The sequence below is a fragment of the Ascaphus truei genome, chromosome 12 (genome assembly GCF_040206685.1).
Source record: "Ascaphus truei isolate aAscTru1 chromosome 12, aAscTru1.hap1, whole genome shotgun sequence".
Classification (NCBI taxonomy): Eukaryota; Metazoa; Chordata; class Amphibia; order Anura; family Ascaphidae; genus Ascaphus; species Ascaphus truei.
Genome location: NC_134494.1, coordinates 21,129,171 through 21,151,496, shown reverse-complemented (window position 1 = coordinate 21,151,496; position 22,326 = coordinate 21,129,171). Strand labels below are relative to the sequence as shown.

The following is a 22,326-nucleotide window of genomic DNA, read 5'->3' as shown; positions in this document are numbered from 1 at the left end:
CAATTTCTGTTCTTTTTCCTTTATTCGGTGGTTGTCAAGCAGAGCGAGTAAAAGTAAGATTGGAATTACTTCGGGACATGGAGAAAAGAAAAACATATTTATTTTTTGCAGGGATAACAAAAAGATGACTTGATGACATTATTTTTTTTGTCCCTTTTCTGGGACGAACAATGGCAAATGTTATGAAACCGAGAGTACTTTTGCTTTGGCCATATGGATGCCATTGCAAATCAGGTGTGATGTCATTTTCCTTTGATGACATCATAGGGGGAAAGTCAGACATGTCTGCAGCTACACAAATTGTAGCATTACAGGATTCCACCGCTCCGGGGAGTTACGATAATGCAAGCTAATTGAATTATTTTCCAGATGGTGAGTACTTTGTGTATACTGTATATATTTATCTTTGCATGCAGGGGCTGCACCTTTAACCACAATGTATCTTTAATGTGCATTTTCCTTGCTCTCTTGTGTATAACAGAGAGTACGTTTAAACGGCTTCTGCTACATTATGTATAAAGGGAAATGCAAGAGAAGAGAGTTTGTTCCGTTTCTAATAGAGCAAATTTCACATTTTTCAACTCCTTAAGAAAACTATTTAAAGAAGTCGTCCCTCCTAGCACCAAATTGCACTGAATGCAGTGGCTTAGTTAAAGCAGCCGTACGCACTAATTGCCATTTTTGGCATATTTATTTGTATCTCTTCTTGCTCTTTCCAATGCGGTTTTCAATTGTCTTAAATCTAACGTTCTATTCGGGAGATATAAGCGTTTGAAATATGACGTGTCCGGGAAGTTAAAATGGAGCTCTCTCCGTTGCCCAGTGAAATCTAAAGGTCGCCACAAGTCAGAGATTAAGAAAACCATCATTTGTAGCACCAGCATTTCATTTTTGTATTTGTTTAAAGAGCAGGACATGCTCAGGCGGTAAGATACTAACATTATACAAGTTCAATTTATAGGCTTCTTTAAAGAGATAGCTGTATTTTTTGGGGGGACTTCTAACGTCTCCAGAATAGCCAAATGCATTTGAGTTTGTTTAACAATCTTTACCTAATCTGTTCCATGATACTACTGTTTGCACATTGTATATACGGGCAAATTGTTAATGCACACTTTTTTTTCCCGTTGTGGTATTGTTTAACTAACGGGCTAATTCAATATAATCCGCTCATGCTAAAACATCATTGAGCCTGACTCCAAATAGTCTGAGTTACCAGGTCCACATCTGGTGCAGATGTTTATGGTCCAGGAGATTTATACCCCTGTAGAACTGGTGGATGTTTCCCCTGCCCCCTCCCCGTAAATGATACAGAAATATACAGACGCACCATGGCTCAGAATGGGATATATCCCATTATAGTCTGTGCATTGTGTTACCCATCCCTATCCCCTAATACTGAGGATTATTTCTTAGACTGTAATAATGCTTATTGAACAATGTTTACTTTTTACAGTGAGACCCTGATGCTAGAAATCAGTGAGAGATGACATGTATGTATGTATATTTTTTATTCATATAGCGCTTTACAATACACGTGACATAATATTATAACACAATGGTTGAATAAGCGCTTCAGACAAAGCAATAGGAAAAAGGAGTCCCTGCCCCGAAGAGCTTACAATCTAAGTGGTAAGAGGGGAGAACGTACAGAGATAGTAGGCGGGGTTCTGGGAAGTGCGTCTGCAGGGGGCCAAGGTCAGTGCATATGAGATGTGTAGTATCAGCCAGTAGAGCTACCCAAATGCTTCGTTAACGAGGTGTGTTTTAAGAAAGGTTCTAGAGGTGGAGAGAGAGGGTGCTCATGGGGTATTGAGGGAAAGGACATTCCAGAGTTGCAGGGGAGTGAAAAAGGTTTTAGGCGGGAGAGAGCTTTAGATACAAAAGGGGGTAGACAGAAGACATCCTTGAGCAGAACGCAAGAGTCGGGCAGGTGTATAGCGAGGAATTAGGGTTGAGATGTAACGAGGAACAGAAGAGTGTATAGCCTTAAAAGAGAGGAGAATTTTGTAAGAAATACGGGATTTAATAGGAAGCCAGGAGAGGGATTTCAGCAGGAGAGACGCTGAGACAGATTTAGGAGAAAGTAAAGTGATTCTAGTAGCAGCGTTTAGGAAAGATTGTCGGGGAGACAGGTGAGAGGCAGGAAGGAGGGACAGTAGCAGGTTTCAGTAGTCGAGATGGGAGAGAATGAGGGCCTGCGTTAAACCTTTAGCAGTAGAGCGACAGAGGAAAGGGCGAATCTTTGCAATGTTACAGGGGGGAAATGACAGGTTTTAGCTACATTGTGAATGAGAGAGAATGTGAGGGAGGAGTCAAGTGTGACCCCTAGCCAGCGTGTTTATTATACTGGGTGTATGATAGTGCTGCCAACAGTAATGTAGAAGGGGGCAGTAGGGCCAGGCTTGGGAGCTAGTATGAGGATCTCCATCTTTGACATGTTAAGTTTGAGTCGGCGGAGGGCCATTCAGGATGATATAGCGGAGAGACATTCAGAGACTTTGGTCGGTACAGCAGGTCAAAGGTCAGAGATTGAAAAGTAAAATTTGTGTATCGCCATAGAGGCGATATTTGAACCCCAAAAAAGTGATAAGGTCATCTCGAGAGAGTGTAATGAGAAAAGAGAAGAGGTCCATGTCTGGGGAAGAGTGTACGCAGTAGGCCATTTATTACAACAGTACAATAATTGTAATACAAAACATAGAAAACAGGCACTTGGGGCAGAAAAAATAGATTACAACTGCACAAGGGCATTTTAACTCCTTTTCTAGATGGGCCTGCAATAAATTGTTCTGCATAGCGTTGCAGGTCCCCCTTATCACTGAAAAGGTTATATTATTCAGTTATGCTGTATACAAGCACCTCTCATGGTCATCCTCTATCACCCTGCCTGTTTATCCTTTACAAAATATTTTGTATGAATCTTTGGCCAATGTGAAGGATTCTTGATGTACTTTGTAGTTCTTGTGGTGATTGGTCTTTAGCAGTGGGAGGAGCTGGAACAATGCTCTGTAGGTCCCTAGCAAGTGGTGTCCAATGGAGGGACGTTTTGCAGGTCTCTAGGAAGATAGGGCTTCATGGCGGCAGGGTCACCGACTGTACTAGATTCTCCACCCAGGCACCCCGTCAGCGACCCTGCAAGTCATTCCATCCCCTTTCTCACATACCCCCCCCCCCTCTCTCACACATACTCCGGTCCCCTCTCTTATTTTCTACCCTCCCCTCTCTCAAGCTTTCTTTCCCCCTCACTGCCCCCTCTGACTCTACCTGTGGAGCAGAGATGGGCCCACCCAGGCAGCAGAGAGAAGAAGTTAGATGACTTCTGGCGGGGCCTAACTTCCGGGTTCAGACCGACGTGGGGATAGATGCCCCTTCACTCCCCCCTTGTCGACGGCCCTGCAGGTCTCTAGGAAGATGGGGTTTCATGGAGGAATGCTCTGCAGGTCTCTAGGAAGATAGGACTTCATGGAGTGATGCTCTGAAGGTCTCTAGCAGGATGAGAATTGATGGAGCAATACTCTGCAAGCTCCATAAAGCAGGGGTCAAAGGAGAGACCCAGCAGACGTCTTTAGAAGAAGACCTAAACAAAGCGACACTCTGCAGACTGGTAGGGAAGCAATTGAGTAAGAGGTGTGTGAGGGAGGTCACTCGATGGGCATTTTGAAGCATCCGTCAGGCTGTATTTGCCCCTTCGATCCCAGTTGGTTCCTCGTGGGAGAGAGAAGTAAAGGAACGAGGAGAGAATCATCCCATAAAGCTGGGGAGAGCAGAGACACATGGAGGAACCTGTCACAGATAAGAAGCTCCCCAGAAACCTGAGATCCTACTGACATTATGGAAATGTGTGTCCTATTTCCAGACTCTTTTCAAGTTCCCTACTATATCCCGAGCATTTTGTTCATTTTGAAACCCACATCCCTTCCCCTCAGAAGCTGGTCCATGCAACCACAACCATTTGAACCCCTTTCCTGCCAGAGGGACCTATTGCTTGAAATAAGCAAATAAGTTAATTTGTTACAAGGTGGGTGATTGACTTTAGAAGTATGCTAATTACCACTAGTTATTTTTTTAGAGTGCTATGTGGGCCGACCCTTTTATAAGCCTCTTACACCTGACACACAGCAAACTTCTCTTTGCATCTGTGCCCCCCAACAATCATACCTTGGGGAGACAAGGCCTCTGGTGCTGCAACGGTCCACAGCTTCCTCCTCCGGTCTGACGGAAGTTGGACATGACTTCCGGTGCCAACCAGAGGAGGCAGAGCATCTCAGCGACACCACTGCTACTGTGTCCCAGCTCTCCTCCCCTGTCGGCCGCGGAACCCTTGAGGGATGCCCGCCCGCGGTTGAGAATCACTGATCTAGATTCTAGAAAGTCCTTCTTAAAGGTGCAATCCCACACGCCCCAGAAAAAGTAGCTTACCTAAACATAAGAGAAAAAGCAGAAGTCCTCCAGCGCGTGGTTTCACTGTGTCCTCTCAAGGGTATATAGGGAGAAAACAAGAAAAAAGACAAACCACATACAGGTGGTGTAATATGGGTTGATATCACTTTGAATGATACTGACAGCTTGGACTAGAGAACTTAACACTTGCCTGTGCCCTGTTCCCAGTATGTCTGCTCCTCTATGTCATTCCTGATGGTATCTTGAAATGAGAATGGAGAAAAGCAACGCATAATACTGTTTTAATGACAAGTATAAAGAGATAAAAAGTAAAAATCACACTCACAAACAAACACACACACAAGGCATTGTGGTTTGATTTATCAGCCTATGCTGTTTGGAGGCCGTCTCTCTCCGTTGGGAATGACGTCACTAAAATCTGACGTTTCGTGTGAGATCTACGCTTCATCAGGGTAGGACTCCTTCTACCCTGATGAAGCGTGGATCTCACGTCATCACGGCGTCAGCAGTGGAGCTGTAGCACGGGGAGCAAGGATTACACGATGTGGATATCTGTATTTCCAATGTCAGCAGAGAGAGGCAGACCAGACTGTGCACAAGTCTGGGGGAGCCTCTGAATGCTGGAGGAGTTAACCGATATCTGAGGGCTGGACACAGCCGACTGCACGGACATCCCAACTGAGAGAGACAGCCTCCAAACAGCATAGGCTGATAAATCAAACCACCATGCCTTGTGTGTGTGTTTGTTTGTGAGTGTGATTTTTTACTTTTTTATCTCTTTTTACTTGTCATTAAAACAGTATTATGCTATGCCTTTCTCCATTCTCATTTCAAGATACCATCAGGAATGACATAGAGGAGCAGACATACTGGGAACAGGACACAGGCAAGTGTTATGTTCTCTAGTCCAAGCTGTCAGTATCATTCAAAGTGATATCAACCCATATTACACCACCTGTATGTGGTGTGTCTTTCTTCTTGTTTTCGCCCTATATACCCTGGAGAGGACACAGTGAAACCACGCGCTGGAGGACTTCTGTTTTTTCTCTTATGTTCTATGTTGGGAGGAGTTTGAATAGCCTCCTGGGCCTGGCTGTGGGACTACAAGTATATATATATATTATTGGTTTGCTGTGTTATCAGATTGGTGCCGCTTCTTATGCTTTCTAGATTATCTAAACAAATCTAAAAATGCTAAAACCAAAGGTTTCGCTGTTTTGACATTTTCGGGGGTAGAAATTAATTAGACTGCAAGTCAAATTTCTTAGGGGAGTCTCTGAATGTGAAAGTGTTTATCAATCAAGTGTTTTCTTGACCCTTATCTCACCCTGTCCTTCCCAGAGAACCAATAGAGGGTGGTGGGGAAGGGGAGACTGGCTGTAATAGCATTTGTTGAACACACAAAAGGAAATCAAACCCCTCCAAAGTCTAAGTGAAACAAATATTTATAGGTGTTAGATCTGGGTAAAAACGCCTGGCCACACTTTTTTGTGTGTGTATTTTTTAAACAGGTTTGAAGCAGGAGGTCTCTGGAGCTGAAGCGCGTTCATTTCAGGTCCGCGGACCCCCTGCTTCCCGAGATACTGTCCTCGGAAAGGGGTGCCGATAGCAGCCAGGCTGGGCTAGTCGGGGCTATTGATATGGCAGCTTTAAATGTTCCGCATCCTGCGAGCCAATAGGAAGCCGTGACATCATCCCCTTCCGGCTTCCTATTGGCACATGTGATGCGGGACATTTAAACTGCGCAGACATACCGGCACCACCTTCTGAAGTAAGTCTCTCGGGAAGCAGGGGGTCTCCAGAGCTGAAATCATCGAGGTTCAGCTCCGGAGAGACCGCTTCAAACCTGATGTAAAACAAAAACAACATACAGTAATGTGTCCCCTGGAGTGTCCCTTTAAACAGGTCAGTGGGATTAGGTCACATTGCTCCTACAAGGGGTTGCCCCTATAATGTGTATTCTTACAGTAGAAATACTCTACAATTGTTTCTGAAATTACTTTCCAAAAACCAAAGCCCCATTATTGAACAAGTTTTTGAATGTCTTGAAATCAGCTACTTCTGCGAAGGCACTTTGACCGCTGGTCGCACCCATATTAGTTTGGGGTGTACTGAAGGTTTTGTTGTGTTCGTGTGGCACCTACCATGAGTCCCAGAGACAGGAGCAGCAGAGCGCTGACCCACAGCCAGAGCGTGTGCAGAACCGCTGAGATCACAGAGACACAGTCCTGGGGGGGAGACACCAGATTGGAGTGCAGGAGGTGGTGTGGGGATGGAGAGGAAGGGGTTTCTACAGGTAAGTGTCCTGCAGGGATGTGGGGAGATAGACTTGCAGGACGTCTGAGGGGTGTCCTGTAGGGAGTCGGGGAGAGGACAGAAGGAAGCTGGGCTCAAGTTGGGGTCTGGCGATGGGTTTAAGCATGGAGTTACCTGTCTGTCTGTGCTCTGGCACATGCTGTGTGTCTCGGATGCTCTCAGGGTCCCTCTGATCTTCCCGCAGCAGAAGAGCTGAGGACAGGCGATTTCATGAGACCCCCATCCCAAACCTGAGCTTACAGGAGCCCCTGTCTATTAACATGTAGGACACCCTGTGTCTGTCTATACACCCGAAGGAACCTGTCTGTTCATTAACTAGCAGTACCCTCTGTCTGTCTCAGCAGTCTTTGTACTCGAGATTGGTCTCTGGACAGTCTCCGTACTCACAGCCTCGTGCACGCTCAGCAGACGCTCTTTCTGCACTCCTGGCGACTTCCTAAGAACTTCCTCATAGAGACCATCATAGACATCCAGGAATGAGACCTCCACCTGAGAGACAAAGACAGACATATCCACAAGAGGCACACTAAGAGACACCCTGAAAAAGAGACCGCTACCTGAGCGACAAGGAGACAGTGAGAGACATTCAAAAATGTGACACCCACCCGAGAGACAGTGAGGGCTTCACTCTTAATGCCACAGAACTATGGCTGTAATAAAGCTTCTAATGTACATAAGTAGTGCCTGTGTTATCTACATATATACACATCGCTAACCCTCCAGCTGCTCTGGTTAGATGAAGGATCTGAGCCTTAACCAATAGGAGACAGGCAACATGACGGTCCGCTCCGAGCATTCCACTGACAGACAGTTGTTATTTGGTCGCTGTTGCTGACACACAACCCTTAGCCCTCTTGGTTCCGGAAGGTTTACCCGGGTAGGTAGTGTAGTGATCACATGACTGCGATCTGCCCTGACACCAGTAATGCAAAATTAGGTCCTCCTCCTCCATCCTTTCCGACTGCAATCTCAACTCACTGGCAGCCGGGGTTGCCACCTTCTACTGACGGCTAACCCGGAGATAACATTTTGTGTTTACATTCATCTTTTTCTTATATATTTAGTTCTCTTACCTTCGGCTGCGGTGGCGTCTCCCGGCATCAGCATCCTCCCCTGAAAATCCTGGCAACATGGCATGTGCGACGTCACGTCACGACGTTTGCCATGGCAACAAGACGCTACATGGCGTCAAGTTGCCATGACGCCACATTGTCATGGCAATGTGACATCGCGTGATGCCACCGAGCGGCGTGTTCTCATGTCAACCGATGTCATGTGACTCCACGTAGCGTCCTCTTGTCATGGCAACGTGGCGCCATTTGACGTTGCGCAGCCATGTTGACTTGATTTGCACTTGCGTCGCCAGACCACGCCGCCCGGAGATTTACGAGGTAAACCTGTAGCCCGGAGAAACGTGGCTGAAGCCTGTAGTCTGCGTGTCAAACCCAGAGCGGTGGCAACCCTGCTGACAGCCGAGTTTCCGATCTCCCCTAGAATTGAGCACAGCGTCCGTGACGTCGGGTCAACGTCATAAGGTCCCCAGGATGCCACTTGTTATGTTCTCCCAACGTTATGAGGCCCTCAAAGGTTTAATCCCATCGGTACTGTAGGGAGCTGCCAATCTATGCACGGTGATGTGTAGGCCTACATGTGAAGCAGAGTATGTAATATTATACTGATATACTTATTTGAATGTTAAAATGAGCTTCCAAATTAATCTTTTAGCCTACTCCTCTCTAATTTCCCTATCCTCCTCTCTCCTCTAACAGTACATCCAATACATATAGACATTGCAAGACAGTAAAGCACTGTATCCTGCATTCATTTGACCAAATGAAAGAAAAAAAACGGAGTAGTGGTAAAAATACCCTTTTATTAAGCAGGGATATAAAATAAATGTCAGACTGAAAAAATCAGTAAATGATGGTACTGGATATATATATATATATATATATATATATATATATATATATATATATATATACACACACACACACACACACACACACACACAATGATATAGGCACATCAGTTCTGAAAGGGTTAAGTAAATTGCAATCCTGGGTGAGTGGAGAGGAAGCCGATATTAAAGAATTCCCGGGTGGAGAGCTGTGAAAAAGCGTCGACAGTAACGTGAAACGAACGTCGGTCGCTGCTCTGACGTCATCGCGTCAGCGTGAGATACTCCCAGGGCAGTTAGACACTTCACTTGCTTCTCCGGTTGGTACCGCGGCCGATGGAGATCCTGCAAGTAAGTGCAACGGCTGTCACGGAACAGACAGGCGCTTTGCCGATTAGACTGGCGCTGTGGGGTCCTCTCTCCCCCCTCCCATGATTTGATCAGAGTTTAGACCAGGGAAGAAATAGTTCTCTATACCGGCACTCCTACATATCGCTACTATACTATTCTATCTACATAGGAATACATATTCCAGCGAATGTAACTTGGGTCGCTTATTATACATTATCTCCAAGTGTACACTGACTGCTATCCTGACTCCTATAGCTACTCTCTCGCCACCTGGCAATTCCTTAATATTAGCTTTGTCTCCATTCACTCAGGTTTGCCATTTACTTAACCCCATCAGCACTGATGTGCCTAAGGCTAAGTCCCCGCTAGCGCTGAGCGGGCGGCGACTTATATATATAGATATATGTAAGTCCCTGCACACACACGCTCACCTGCGATCGGCGCTTAGGTAAATAAAAAACCTATACTTACCCGCGCGCTCAGCTGGCCTGCAATGCCACCCCACCCTCCCCCGCGCACAAGCTGGAAACCCGGCGCTCATGCTTGCAGCGCTCTCCAAGCATGAGCGCGCTCAGCGCCAGCAGGGACTCAGCCTAAATCAGGACATCACTATCTAAGCAACTGCTGCTGGTAATAATCACACTTAACCGGTGTATATTTATTGTGTGTATATATACCCAGTACCATCATTTACTGACTTGAGTCTGACATTTATTTTATATCCATACTTAATAAAAGTTCATTTTTATCTATTACTACTATACATTTTTGCCATTTGGTTTAATGAGTGCAGTATACAGTGCTTTCTCTCTTGCAATTTCTATATGTTCATTCCTGTTTTGCACCACTTGACTATTTCTGACTACACATACCGATCTACTTATGAAAGCTGAGCGAGGAGTGTTTCCCCGCTAGCGTTTACCATACAATATATAGGTTGAAAAACACATTGCAATAAATGGGATATCATATGAAATTAATTGGAATAAAGGATGGGTTACATTGCATTTTAAGACACATTAGCACACCAGCGCCGCCTATGTTTACCGCAGAGTACTACAACCAGTTCCAATAATGTAATTTTTTTTTTATGCTTAAGTGCCAAAAGCTGCACTCTATATTCAAGGTGCCGTTTTAGTAAAGATTTATACAGGGGCATAATTAAGCAGGATAATGTTCAGATAGCCTTTGCAGCTACTGAGCGCTAATAATAAGCCTGCTGTCTACAAGCACTCCTAAATCCTTCTTCATCAAGGATTGACCTAATTTTGTCTCATTTGTCCAATTGTTGCTTAATAAATGAATAACCTTACATGTATCTGTAATAAACTTCACCCATCTCATTTACCTGCCAAAGTTTCCAGTTTACCAAATCCTTCGAAGATAAATTATATGCTGCTCTGATTATACATCTTTACATAATTTTGTATAAAAAATTATAAGGGAGCCCCTGCTACTGCCACAGTAGTAATTGTGAGCGGTGCTTTTGGGTAATAATATGGATAATGCGAGAAGAAAAGTGACCCAAGTGTAGCACTCAAGCTCGCCCTCTGGTGGTGAATGTAGTAATTAAAATAATTCTTTATTATGAACAATAGATAAAATAATGGGTGTTAAAAGATGAATTGAAGGTAAGTTGGATCTTGAGACTGATAACCGTTTGGCTCAGGATCCTGTAAATCAAAGTGTATCAATAGATCATTGCTAGATTACACTAAATGACAGTCCTTGTGAAGGATCTGTCAACCGATAGGACGTCCAGGGAATTCTCTGGCTTATATGCAAGATAAGGTAAATAGTAAATCAATCAGCAGTCGTATTGATACACTACTGCAGTGTAGGTCAGGTGATTAGATTTACGGTTACTGGTATGGTTAGTATGGTATCTAGTTTATAGTATATTTAGGATACCACAGTTCAACCAGTATAGGTATTTAGCTGATCTGGACTAGTCTGAATCCTCCATTAAGAAAGGTAGAGGTATATGATTTTCACACCAATAGATAACTGATATGACCTCATATAAACCTTGCATTAAAAAAGTGAGTGCAATAGTGTTTCCAGGCAGTTCTGCAAATGCTGAGATATCTTATATAGGTTTTATCACATCCGTATAATAGCTGATATGACCTCACATGACCTTGCACTGAGGAAGTGTGCAGCAGTGTTACCAGGCAGATTATTGTAATGCTTTAATACTTTGCCAGTGTCTAACTGTATATCAGTAAGTTTACACAGTAGGTATAGGTATATACAATCTGTTTGAGGACACATTGTGAGAGAGTGATACTAGCTATGTATTCACAGCATTAATAACAGCCCTGTGGGCGGACGTTCACAGAGGTACACAATTAGGAGGCTTTATAATGTGAAATTATAATAGGCTTTATTGTGCCTGTTCCTTTTCATCAGGAAAATTATCCAAACACAGGGGGGGGAACAAAGCTTCCATTCACTTGGGAGTAATTCTAGTGAAAACACTATGCAACCAATTCACATCTCCCTAGTCAAGCATTTCTCCCCAGCCCCAAACATAGCATGAAAATAAGCAGATATAAGCAGTCTCTTAATAATGAAAGTCTTATCTGTTTATCAGCTGTAGAGTAAGCTTCTCTGCTCTCCTGGAAAGGCACGGAGCGTGCACAGAAAATCAGCATCCAGGTTTAGAAGTCTTATTTGGGCCTTGTGTCTTGAAAGCAGCTCTGCTTACTTTTGGCAGAGCTCAAAACAAGTGTGTCTCCAAGTTCAGCTCAGGTGTCAGCTAAAGAGTTCTCACTTCCTGTTTCAAAAGACAGGCTTTCTAAACCATCTAATCAGGCAGGTGGTGTTTAGTAATTAACTACCAGAGGTTAACCACCACACTGCTGGATTAAAGGCACATTACTGAACAGGGATAAGTCCCCTGTTACAAGCCCCCTTTGGATCTAGGGGTTAGTATCACATACAAGGAATGTCCTATAGTAACCTTTTGGGTCAGAGGTGGTGTAATGATATCGTAGTCCTTGGAACACCGTTTAACATACGTAGTGGGTCAGCCACAATAAAAGCTGATCCTGGAGTGAACAGGGATATTACTCTGATCTTGAGAGTAATATCCCTGTTAGTCAGATTTAGAGGCTTATATTGGTCCGTCGGGACACATTAAAGCCTATATCGAGCAGGAGCAGGGAACCGCACCAGCTCGCCATGCGAGTCAGTCAGGTGCGGTGGTGCACGCGCAGGGATCGGTTACCACCGCACCTGACTGTCTCGCATGGCGAGCTGGTGCGGATATTACTCGCAAGATAAATGTACTTACGCAGGTCTGTGAGATACTTTATCTCACTAGCTTGCAAGGTGACACACTCCGGCTCCTGCTATTAAAACTGAAGTGTATTAGGGGCTTATCGCCATTAGGAGTATATATGAGCATCTCTTCTCTAGGGGGTGTTGTTTCAAGTACATATTCATTACTGATCATAGTATCTGTTCACTCCAGGATCAGCTTTTATTCTGGCTGACCCAGTACGTGTTTTAAACGGTGTTCCAAGGACTACGATATCATTACACCACCTCTGACCCAAAAGGTTACTATAGGACATTCCTTGTATGTGATACTAAGCCCTAGATCCAAAGGGGGCTGTTATTAATGCTGTGAATACATAGCTAGTATCACTCTCTCACAATTTGTCGTCAAAGAGATTGTATATACCTATACCTACGGTGTAAACATACTGATATACAGGTAGATACTGGCAAAGTATTAAAGCATTACAATAATCTGCCTGGTAATACTGCTACACACTTCCTCAGTACAAGGTCAGGTGAGGTCATATCAGCTATTATACGGATGTGATAAAACCTATATAAGATATCTCAGCATTTGCAGAACTGCCTGGAAACAGCATTGCACTCACTTTTTTAATACAAGGTTTATATGAGGTCATATCAGTTATCTATTGGTGTGAAAATCCTATACCTCTACCTTTCTTAATGGAGGATTCAGACTAGTCCAGATCAGCTAAATACCTATACTGGTTGAATTGTGGTATACTAAATATACTATAAACTAGATACCATACTAACCATACCAGTAACCGTACATCTAATCACCTGACCTACACTGCAGTAGTGTATCAGTACGACTGCTGATTGATTTACTATTTACCTTATCTTGCATATAAGCCAGAGAATTCCCTGGACGTCCTATCGGTTGACAGATCCTTTACAAGGACTGTCATTTAGTGTAATCTAGCAATGGTCTATTGATACACTTTGATTTACAGGATCCTGAGCCAAACGGTTATCAGTCTCAAGATCCAACTTACCTTCAGTTCATCTTTTAACACCCATTATTTTATCTATTGTTGCATAATAAAGAATTATTTTAATTACTACATTCACCACCAGAGGGCGAGCTTGAGTGCTACACTTGGGTCACTTTTCTTCTCGCATTATCCATCATTTTGTATAATCAGCAAATTGGACATTTTGCTTTACTGTATACTTCAACATTATGTATAACATTAACAAGTAAAAAAACATAGGTTTTCCAAGTAGTAAAACTTGAGATACTCCACTTATAACTGTAGTCCAATATAATTAAGTTACATATATGACATATCTCTGCTGCCTATTCTTTAACCAGTTCTCAATACATAAATATTGGCACCGAGACCAATTTCCTTTATTTTGTATACTAACCTCTCGAGTGGCACATTATTAAAAGCCTTTTCAACATTAAAATAGACCATTTTATTAGATTCCCTTGATTTACATTCTTACATACTTACTCAAATAAATTAATTTGATTTATTTGGCATGACCTATCCCTCGTGAATTCAGGCTAATATTACATGTTTTATCTAAATGCTATTCCTGAATATTATTCCATAACAAATCTTCAAGAAGCTTCGTCATTATTGATGTCAGACTTACAGGTCTGTAATTCCCTGGTTGTGATCTGGCTGTCTTTTTTAATAAAGCACCATGTGACGGTAGGGACGGCCTGGCAAGCATATTAAAGATTAGGCCCGCTGGTTCCCCCTACCCGTCAAGAGAGCTGCCTATGTTATAGGCTCATCTTATTGTAGCCAAAATGGCTGACAGTGCGTAATTCTGTGTTTCTCCATGTAGGCAGTTTATTCCCCATTCAAAGTGAAGAAAACCGAATATCAGCTCCTAAAGCAGAGTGGTTTTTAGCAACTTAAGTTGTGATTGCAATTATAACAATGTCCGGTATCTCAGGTAAGTAGCGAGGAGGGGGAGACCATATAATGGGGTAATGCAAGGAATAACTGAAGCTGGATACTCACAGAGAGGCGAGAATTTCCCACCAGGCTGTGTGACCCCTTGTATGGCTTCTCCTTACCCCCGTCTCCGTTCCGATTGACTGTGGTGTGGAGCCGCGCGCTCTCTACTCGTCACCACTGATCTGCTCCTCCCGCCGCAATGGGTGATCCGGTGGCGTCCGTCGAACCGTAGTATACCAGGAACAAGAAGTGATCAAAGGGACTGCCGCTTGCTTGAGAAAACAGTTCAGGAACTCACCAGTATAGAAGTTAAAAAATCTTTAGTGAGCTACATAAAATTGAGACAGAACTCCTCCTCCCACGCCCACCATGGCGCTTTGTCAAGGAGTGTCCTTGACAAAGTGCCATAGTGGGCGTGAAACGCGTGGGAGGAGGAGTTCTGTCTCAATTTTATGTAGCTCATTAAAGATTTTTTTTAACTTCTATACTGGTGAGTTCCTGAACTGTTTTCTCAAGCAAGTGGCAGTCCCTTCGATCACTTCTTGTTCCAGTTTATTCCCCATATTGATTATTTGTGAATTTGACTGTGTATGTGATTTGTAAGGCTCCATTGTGTGGTGAGCTGGTAATCTACTCAGTCCGGCTAGAACACATGGTGGCTTGGGCCATAATCTAATTTGGGCTTGGTGAAGTGCTTGGGAACAGTGGGGAAGTAGGGAAGAGCGTGGACTCAGCTCGGGGGAACATATGTACTTCAAAAACCATTGTTTATCCTCGACTCTGAGGCATTTCTCTCTGCGGGAGATATCAAGCTGAACTGAGGCCTGAGTGCTAGCCCCACCAGCTCAATTTCCCTTTGGCCAGTTTGCATTTGCCACGCTTCTTAAACCCGCCTCTGTGGGGAGTCCTAAAGTGCTGTCACCTCCCACACCTCTGATTGGTCCGTCTCAGGCGAGCCCTGGTGCTCTGATTAGCCAGCAAAGACAATCTCTTCACTAATTGGTCGGCACCCGGTCTTCCATGGTTTCAGGTGGAGGCCGCGAAAGTATGTAAGCCGGTGCCTAGCACAGCTCCACAGATTATTCTGGATATTCTTGGTTCTCAGCTAGTCTTGGTGTCAGAGACTAGTGGGAGATTTTGACTTGCAAGCGAGTGGCTATCACCCCGATGTACTGAGATACTCTGAGGCGCAGGGCGCATGGAAGACATCCTGGGTAAGCTATCTATGGCAGCACCCAGCATCTAGCAAGATAGGATTCCTCCCATAACCCTCTGTTTTGGTGAGTGAAGCCTGCTTTGTGCGGCTCCTGTTGGCCCAAATAAACTCTGTTTATTTAACTTCTTTGTCTTGTCTGGTGCCTGTGATCGCGGTGTAATTGTCTGGTCTTCTGTGACACACCACATCTGCATTATTCTAAGATTGTGTTACTGAACCTGTGTAAATAGAGTCCTTGAATTGTAAATATAATGGTCTTGCCATGACTGAGCTCTTTAAGAACCCTTGGATGTCTGCCATCGGGACCAGCTGCTGTATCTAGCTTTTTTTGTGTTTGTTTCAAGCTGCCGTTGCACTTCTACCAGTGACTGTCACATGTGACTGAAATGTTTGAGCCTTCCTTCTTCTGATTGTTTTTTTTTATATACACAGAGGTGAATAATTTGTTTAATACGTCTGCTTTCTCTAGTAACATGTACGATCAGGTGGACCACACTCGTGTGTGATTTTTTAGCAGAGTCAGTCACTTGGGTAGTTTCTTAGTGGCGGTATGTCGACAACCTCAGGTTCTTCAGGGAAGGGCAGTGACCGGGGGAGCACTAGAGGAATCAGGCTGCCATGGATTTTTTTATATAAACAGGCAACATTAATTTACTCTCCTAAAAACAGCAAGATCCACGATTCATCCAGCACATTTAACTCTTCCCTCTGATGGTTTTCTAAATCCCAACAAGAAGGGGCTCTATACTTAGAGGGAGCTGAGTAGTGGGCAGGTTGTTCCAGATAATTGTCCTACAGGGAAATCCTCAGTTTGGGCATACCTTACTGCGTGCCCTTTGATGCTGTTCTCCGAAAACTTGTCTAATGTTCAACCATAAAAAACACAACTCCACCATTGAGTCCTTTATCAAGGCCTGTATCTGCTCCTTTCTGGAAGCAACCACAACATGGCTGGCTGTGATATGTTCTTTCACTGAGACACTGTTTACTCAATCCATTCAAAATTGTTCCACTATGTCCATGACTTCCTCTAGGACACAGGGGTAATAATACACCCAAGAGTCACAGACTATTGCGGGTTCTCCTCCCAGCACGGCTGATCAGTGTTAGATTTGTTTGGGGAGGGGGCACCAGAGAGGACTCTCCATTACTGGTTAAGCATTTCAGACTGCTTCTAGCACATCCTGACTAATACATATTTCATTGGGTTGCGAGTCGAGGAACAGACAGTGGGTCTTGTTCTCCTCAGGAGTGAAAGGCCTCTCTCTCCAATAAACAATGCATCTCCCAAAAGTAGCATGGTTAGATACAGGTGGGCCTTGTCACTAGGTGCCCAACCTGTCTTGGCTTCGATGCTGTTTTTGGAACAACCTCTTTGTTGTCCCATTGCACCTCCATCTTCCCCCCCTCCCCCACACTTGTTGCAGGGGGCTCCTCGAAAGATAGTTTCACTGGCCCTCATCCCTCAGGTGGGGCCCTCTCTGGGTTTACTGGATCAGCAGACTCCACTTCCAAAACAACTTCAACCAGCCCATCTGCCTCTAGGTATTTGTCTCTGGGCTCCATGCCGATTAGAACTTCCCCATACCTGCCAGGACCAGGCACTAAATCTGCAGCTGTCTCACCACTGGCTCCCGAGTCAATCCTCTTAGTCACCGCTGCAAAGGCGACACTGTCAGCTGCAGCTCCCTTACATGAGCATCTCAATCCCCACCAGAATCACGTCAGGAAAGACAGCTCAAAGCTCCACCATTGCTTCTTTACAGATACAACCAAAAGCATAGGTCCCACTGCATCAGGCTACACAATGCATTTTTATTATGTACATCATGTATGCACTTTTTATTATATAATTTACGCACATACACTTTTTTGCACAGTTTATTTGCCGTTTTTCCACCAATTGAATTTTTCAAAAAGGGCTATATATCTTCATCTGCTGCCCCCCCCCCCCCGGATAACCCTTGATGAAGTTGGCATTCTAGCTGACAAAACGCGTAGGGAGCGTCATCACGTTGGACGTTGGTGGTTGAGCTACGGAGGATTCCCCGAGAGTGAAGCAACGGAATACGGAGAGGCCGTGTGCTGTTGCTAATCCGGTCTCCGAGTGAAGTACTCGTGTCGCGGTGCCCTACATCCAGGCTACGGTCCTCACGTGACTCGTTTTTGCTGCCCAATTCGCTTTGGAGGAGTGGACGTAATCGGGTTGATAGTCGGAGTGTTACAGCATGCTTTACCTACGGAGCCTTACGGGATTGTCCCGGCTGAAGGACGAGGGTTCCGACGTTTTACAACTGACCGATCAGGTACTCCGTATCTACACTGCCTTAAAACAGACTATTTAAAATTACTCCAGGACACGAGGCTTCCAGCTGACAGGCGCGCAACTTAGCGTTGTTCCCAAATCAGCGTACATCTGGGCTCATAACTGTCAGGAGTTAGTAACATACCATCCATTACTGGAACTGTTTGTGCATGGGCATTTATAATCGGAGTCATTTGCCATTTTTACCCATCTTCCAAGGAGGACATTATAAGACACACACACAATATCAGAGACGTCACTGACCCCCAGGGTTTATTCCGCAAATCCATTTTAAGGATATAGCATCCACCAACTTCCATTTTTTATTGTTTTATTTCGATTGTGTTTTCTATGCAATTTCATGGTCATATTTTGTCTGTTTTATTAAATTGTTATTAATATAAATGCAATTAGGAGTGTGCGCTCATCAATTTGTCTTCCTACATGTGCTTTCAGGAATTGGTTATTCCTTGATGAGCTGCCCTTTCCATCTGCCCATATATATATATACATATATCTTCTCTCTCACACACATCCTTCCCCACTTCTCTCTCACACACATCCTTCCCCACTTCTCTCTCACACACATCCTTCCCCACTTCTCTCTCACACACATCCTTCCCCACTTCCCATATTCCACTATTAGTCACATTTATGAGTTTTTATCCTCATCCTTCCCCACATCTCCTCCGTCACTCACTCTCTCACATCTTCCCCAACGTCTACTCCTCCTCCTCCTCCTCTCCCTCTCACATCCTTCCCCATGTCTAATCCTCCACCTTTACCTCTCACATCCTTCCCCACTTCTTCTCTCTCACATCCTTCCCCACTTCTTCTCTCTCACATCCTTCCCCACTTCTTCTCTCTCACATCCTTCCCCACTTCTTCTCTCTCACATCCTTCCCCACTTCTCCTCTCTCACATCCTTCCCCACTTCTCCTCTCTCACATCCTGCCCCACTTCTCCTCTCTCACATCCTTCCCCACTTCTCCTCTCTCACATCCTTCCCCACTTCTTCTCTCTCACATCCTTCCCCACTTCTCCTCTCTCACATCCTTCCCCACTTCTTCTCTCTCACATCCTTCCCCACTTCTTCTCTCTCACATCCTTCCCCACTTCTCCTCTCTCACATCCTTCCCCACTTCTCCTCTCTCACATCCTTCCCCACTTCTTCTCTCTCACACACATCCTTCCCCACTTCTTCTCTCACACACATCCTTCCCCACTTCTCCTCTCTCACATCCTTCCCCACTTCTCCTCTCTCACATCCTTCCCCACTTCTTCTCTCTCACATCCTTCCCCACCTCTTCTCTCACACACATCCTTCCCCACTTCTTCTCTCTCACATCCTTCCCCACTTCTCCTCTCTCACATCCTTCCCCACTTCTTCTCTCTCACATCCTTCCCCACTTCTTCTCTCTCACATCCTTCCCCACCTCTTCTCTCACACACATCCTTCCCCACTTCTCCTCTCTCACATCCTTCCCCACTTCTTCTCTCTCACATCCTTCCCCACCTCTTCTCTCACACACATCCTTCCCCACTTCTCCTCTCTCACATCCTTCCCCACTTCTCCTCTCTCACATCCTTCCCCACCTCTTCTCTCTCACATCCTTCCCCACTTCTCCTCTCTCACATCCTTCCCCACTTCTTCTCTCTCACATCCTTCCCCACTTCTCCTCTCTCACATCCTTCCCCACTTCTCCTCTCTCACATCCTTCCCCACTTCTCCTCTCTCACATCCTTCCCCACTTCTTCTCTCTCACATCCTTCCCCACTTCTTCTCTCTCACATCCTTCCCCACTTCTCCTCTCTCACATCCTTCCCCACTTCTTCTCTCTCACATCCTTCCCCACTTCTTCTCTCTCACATCCTTCCCCACTTCTCCTCTCTCACATCCTTCCCCACTTCTTCTCTCTCACATCCTTCCCCACTTCTTCTCTCTCACATCCTTCCCCACTTCTCCTCTCTCACATCCTTCCCCACCTCTTCTCTCTCACATCCTTCCCCACTTCTCCTCTCTCACATCCTTCCCCACCTCTTCTCTCACACACATCCTTCCCCACTTCTTCTCTCTCACATCCTTCCCCACTTCTCCTCTCTCACATCCTTCCCCACTTCTCCTCTCTCACATCCTTCCCCACTTCTCCTCTCTCACATCCTTCCCCACTTCTCCTCTCTCACATCCTTCCCCACTTCTCCTCTCTCACATCCTTCCCCACTTCTTCTCTCTCACATCCTTCCCCACCTCTTCTCTCACATCCTTCCCCACTTCTTCTCTCTCACATCCTTCCCCACCTCTTCTCTCACACACATCCTTCCCCACTTCTCCTCTCTCACATCCTTCCCCACTTCTCCTCTCTCACATCCTTCCCCACTTCTCCTCTCTCACATCCTTCCCCACTTCTCCTCTCACACATCCTTCCCCACTTCTTCTCTCTCACATCCTTCCCCACTTCTCCTCTCTCACATCCTTCCCCACTTCTTCTCTCTCACATCCTTCCCCACCTCTTCTCTCACACACATCCTTCCCCACTTCTCCTCTCTCACATCCTTCCCCACTTCTCCTCTCTCACATCCTTCCCCACTTCTCCTCTCTCACATCCTTCCCCACTTCTCCTCTCTCACATCCTTCCCCACTTCTCCTCTCTCACATCCTTCCCCACTTCTTCTCTCTCACATCCTTCCCCACCTCTTCTCTCACACACATCCTTCCCCACTTCTCCTCTCTCACATCCTTCCCCACTTCTCCTCTCTCACATCCTTCCCCACTTCTTCTCTCTCACATCCTTCCCCACTTCTCCTCTCTCACATCCTTCCCCACTTCTTCTCTCTCACATCCTTCCCCACTTCTCCTCTCTCACATCCTTCCCCACTTCTTCTCTCTCACATCCTTCCCCACCTCTTCTCTCACACACATCCTTCCCCACTTCTCCTCTCTCACATCCTTCCCCACTTCTCCTCTCTCACATCCTTCCCCACTTCTCCTCTCACACATCCTTCCCCACTTCTTCTCTCTCACATCCTTCCCCACTTCTCCTCTCACACATCCTTCCCCACCTCTTCTCTCACACACATCCTTCCCCACTTCTCCTCTCCCACATCCTTCCCCACTTCTCCTCTCTCACATCCTTCCCTACTTCTCCTCTCTCACATCCTTCCCCACTTCTTCTCTCACACATCCTTCCCCACTTCTTCTCTCTCACATCCTTCCCCACTTCTCCTCTCTCACATCCTTCCCCACTTCTCCTCTCTCACATCCTTCCCCACTTCTCTCTCACATCCTTCCCCACTTCTCCTCTCTCACATCCTTCCCCACTTCTCCTCTCTCACATCCTTCCCCACTTCTCCTCTCTCACATCCTTCCCCACTTCTCTCTCACATCCTTCCCCACTTCTCCTCTCTCACATCCTTCCCCACTTCTCCTCTCTCACATCCTTCCCCACTTCTCCTCTCTCACATCCTTCCCCACTTCTCTTTCACACATCCTTCCCCACATCTCCTCCGTCACTCACTCTCTCACATCCTCCCCAACGTCTACTCCTCCTCCTCCTCTCCCTCTCACATCCTTCCCCATGTCTAATCCTCCACCTTTACCTCTCACATCCTTCCCCACTTCTCCTCTCTCACATCCTTCCCCACTTCTTCTCTCTCACATCCTTCCCCACTTCTTCTCTCACACATCCTTCCCCACTTCTTCTCTCACACACATCCTTCCCCACTTCTCCTCTCTCACATCCTTCCCCACTTCTTCTCTCTCACATCCTTCCCCACTTCTTCTCTCTCACATCCTTCCCCACTTCTCCTCTCTCACATCCTTCCCCACTTCTCCTCTCTCACATCCTTCCCCACTTCTCCTCTCTCACATCCTTCCCCACTTCTTCTCTCTCACATCCTTCCCCACCTCTTCTCTCACACACATCCTTCCCCACTTCTCCTCTCTCACATCCTTCCCCACTTCTCCTCTCTCACATGCTTCCCCACTTCTCCTCTCTCACATCCTTCCCCACCTCTTCTCTCTCACATCCTTCCCCACTTCTTCTCTCTCACATCCTTCCCCACTTCTCCTCTCACATCCTTCCCCACTTCTCCTCTCTCACATGCTTCCCCACTTCTCCTCTCTCACATCCTTCCCCACTTCTTCTCTCTCACATCCTTCCCCACTTCTCCTCTCTCACATCCTTCCCCACTTCTTCTCTCACACATCCTTCCCCACTTCTCCTCTCTCACATCCTTCCCCACTTCTCCTCTCTCACATCCTTCCCCACTTCTCCTCTCACACATCCTTCCCCACCTCTTCTCTCACACACATCCTTCCCCACTTCTTCTCTCTCACATCCTTCCCCACTTCTCCTCTCTCACATCCTTCCCCACTTCTCCTCTCTCACATCCTTCCCCACTTCTCCTCTCTCACATCCTTCCCCACTTCTTCTCTCTCACATCCTTCCCCACTTCTCCTCTCTCACATCCTTCCCCACTTCTCCTCTCTCACATCCTTCCCCACTTCTCCTCTCTCACATCCTTCCCCACTTCTCCTCTCTCACATCCTTCCCCACCTCTTCTCTCACACACATCCTTCCCCACTTCTTCTCTCTCACATCCT

The 22,326-nt window shown here is 45.7% G+C and overlaps 1 protein-coding gene and 1 long non-coding RNA gene across 3 annotated transcripts in view; one reads left to right on the top strand and one right to left on the bottom strand.

The window, feature by feature from the left end:
• Positions 1-220: 220 nt before the first annotated feature.
• Positions 221-8,182, top strand: LOC142463974 (uncharacterized). Of its 2 annotated transcripts, none has more exons than XR_012787548.1 (3): positions 221-372; positions 1,457-1,493; positions 7,065-8,182. It is a non-coding gene; the product is annotated as an uncharacterized LOC142463974 (long non-coding RNA). The 2 variants fall into 2 exon arrangements; XR_012787549.1 differs by having other exon boundaries at positions 1,457-1,497.
• The window catches only part of TSPAN32 (tetraspanin 32), a 32,861-nt gene continuing 12,031 nt past the window's right edge, over positions 1,497-22,326 (bottom strand). The window contains exons 5-8 of the mRNA XM_075566915.1: positions 7,108-7,209; positions 6,835-6,912; positions 6,549-6,632; positions 1,497-3,757 (exon numbers count right to left, since the gene is read on the bottom strand). Coding sequence (XP_075423030.1) covers positions 3,581-3,757; positions 6,549-6,632; positions 6,835-6,912; positions 7,108-7,209 — 441 coding nt within the window. The 3' untranslated portion in view covers positions 1,497-3,580. The remainder of the gene's footprint in view (positions 3,758-6,548; positions 6,633-6,834; positions 6,913-7,107; positions 7,210-22,326) is intronic.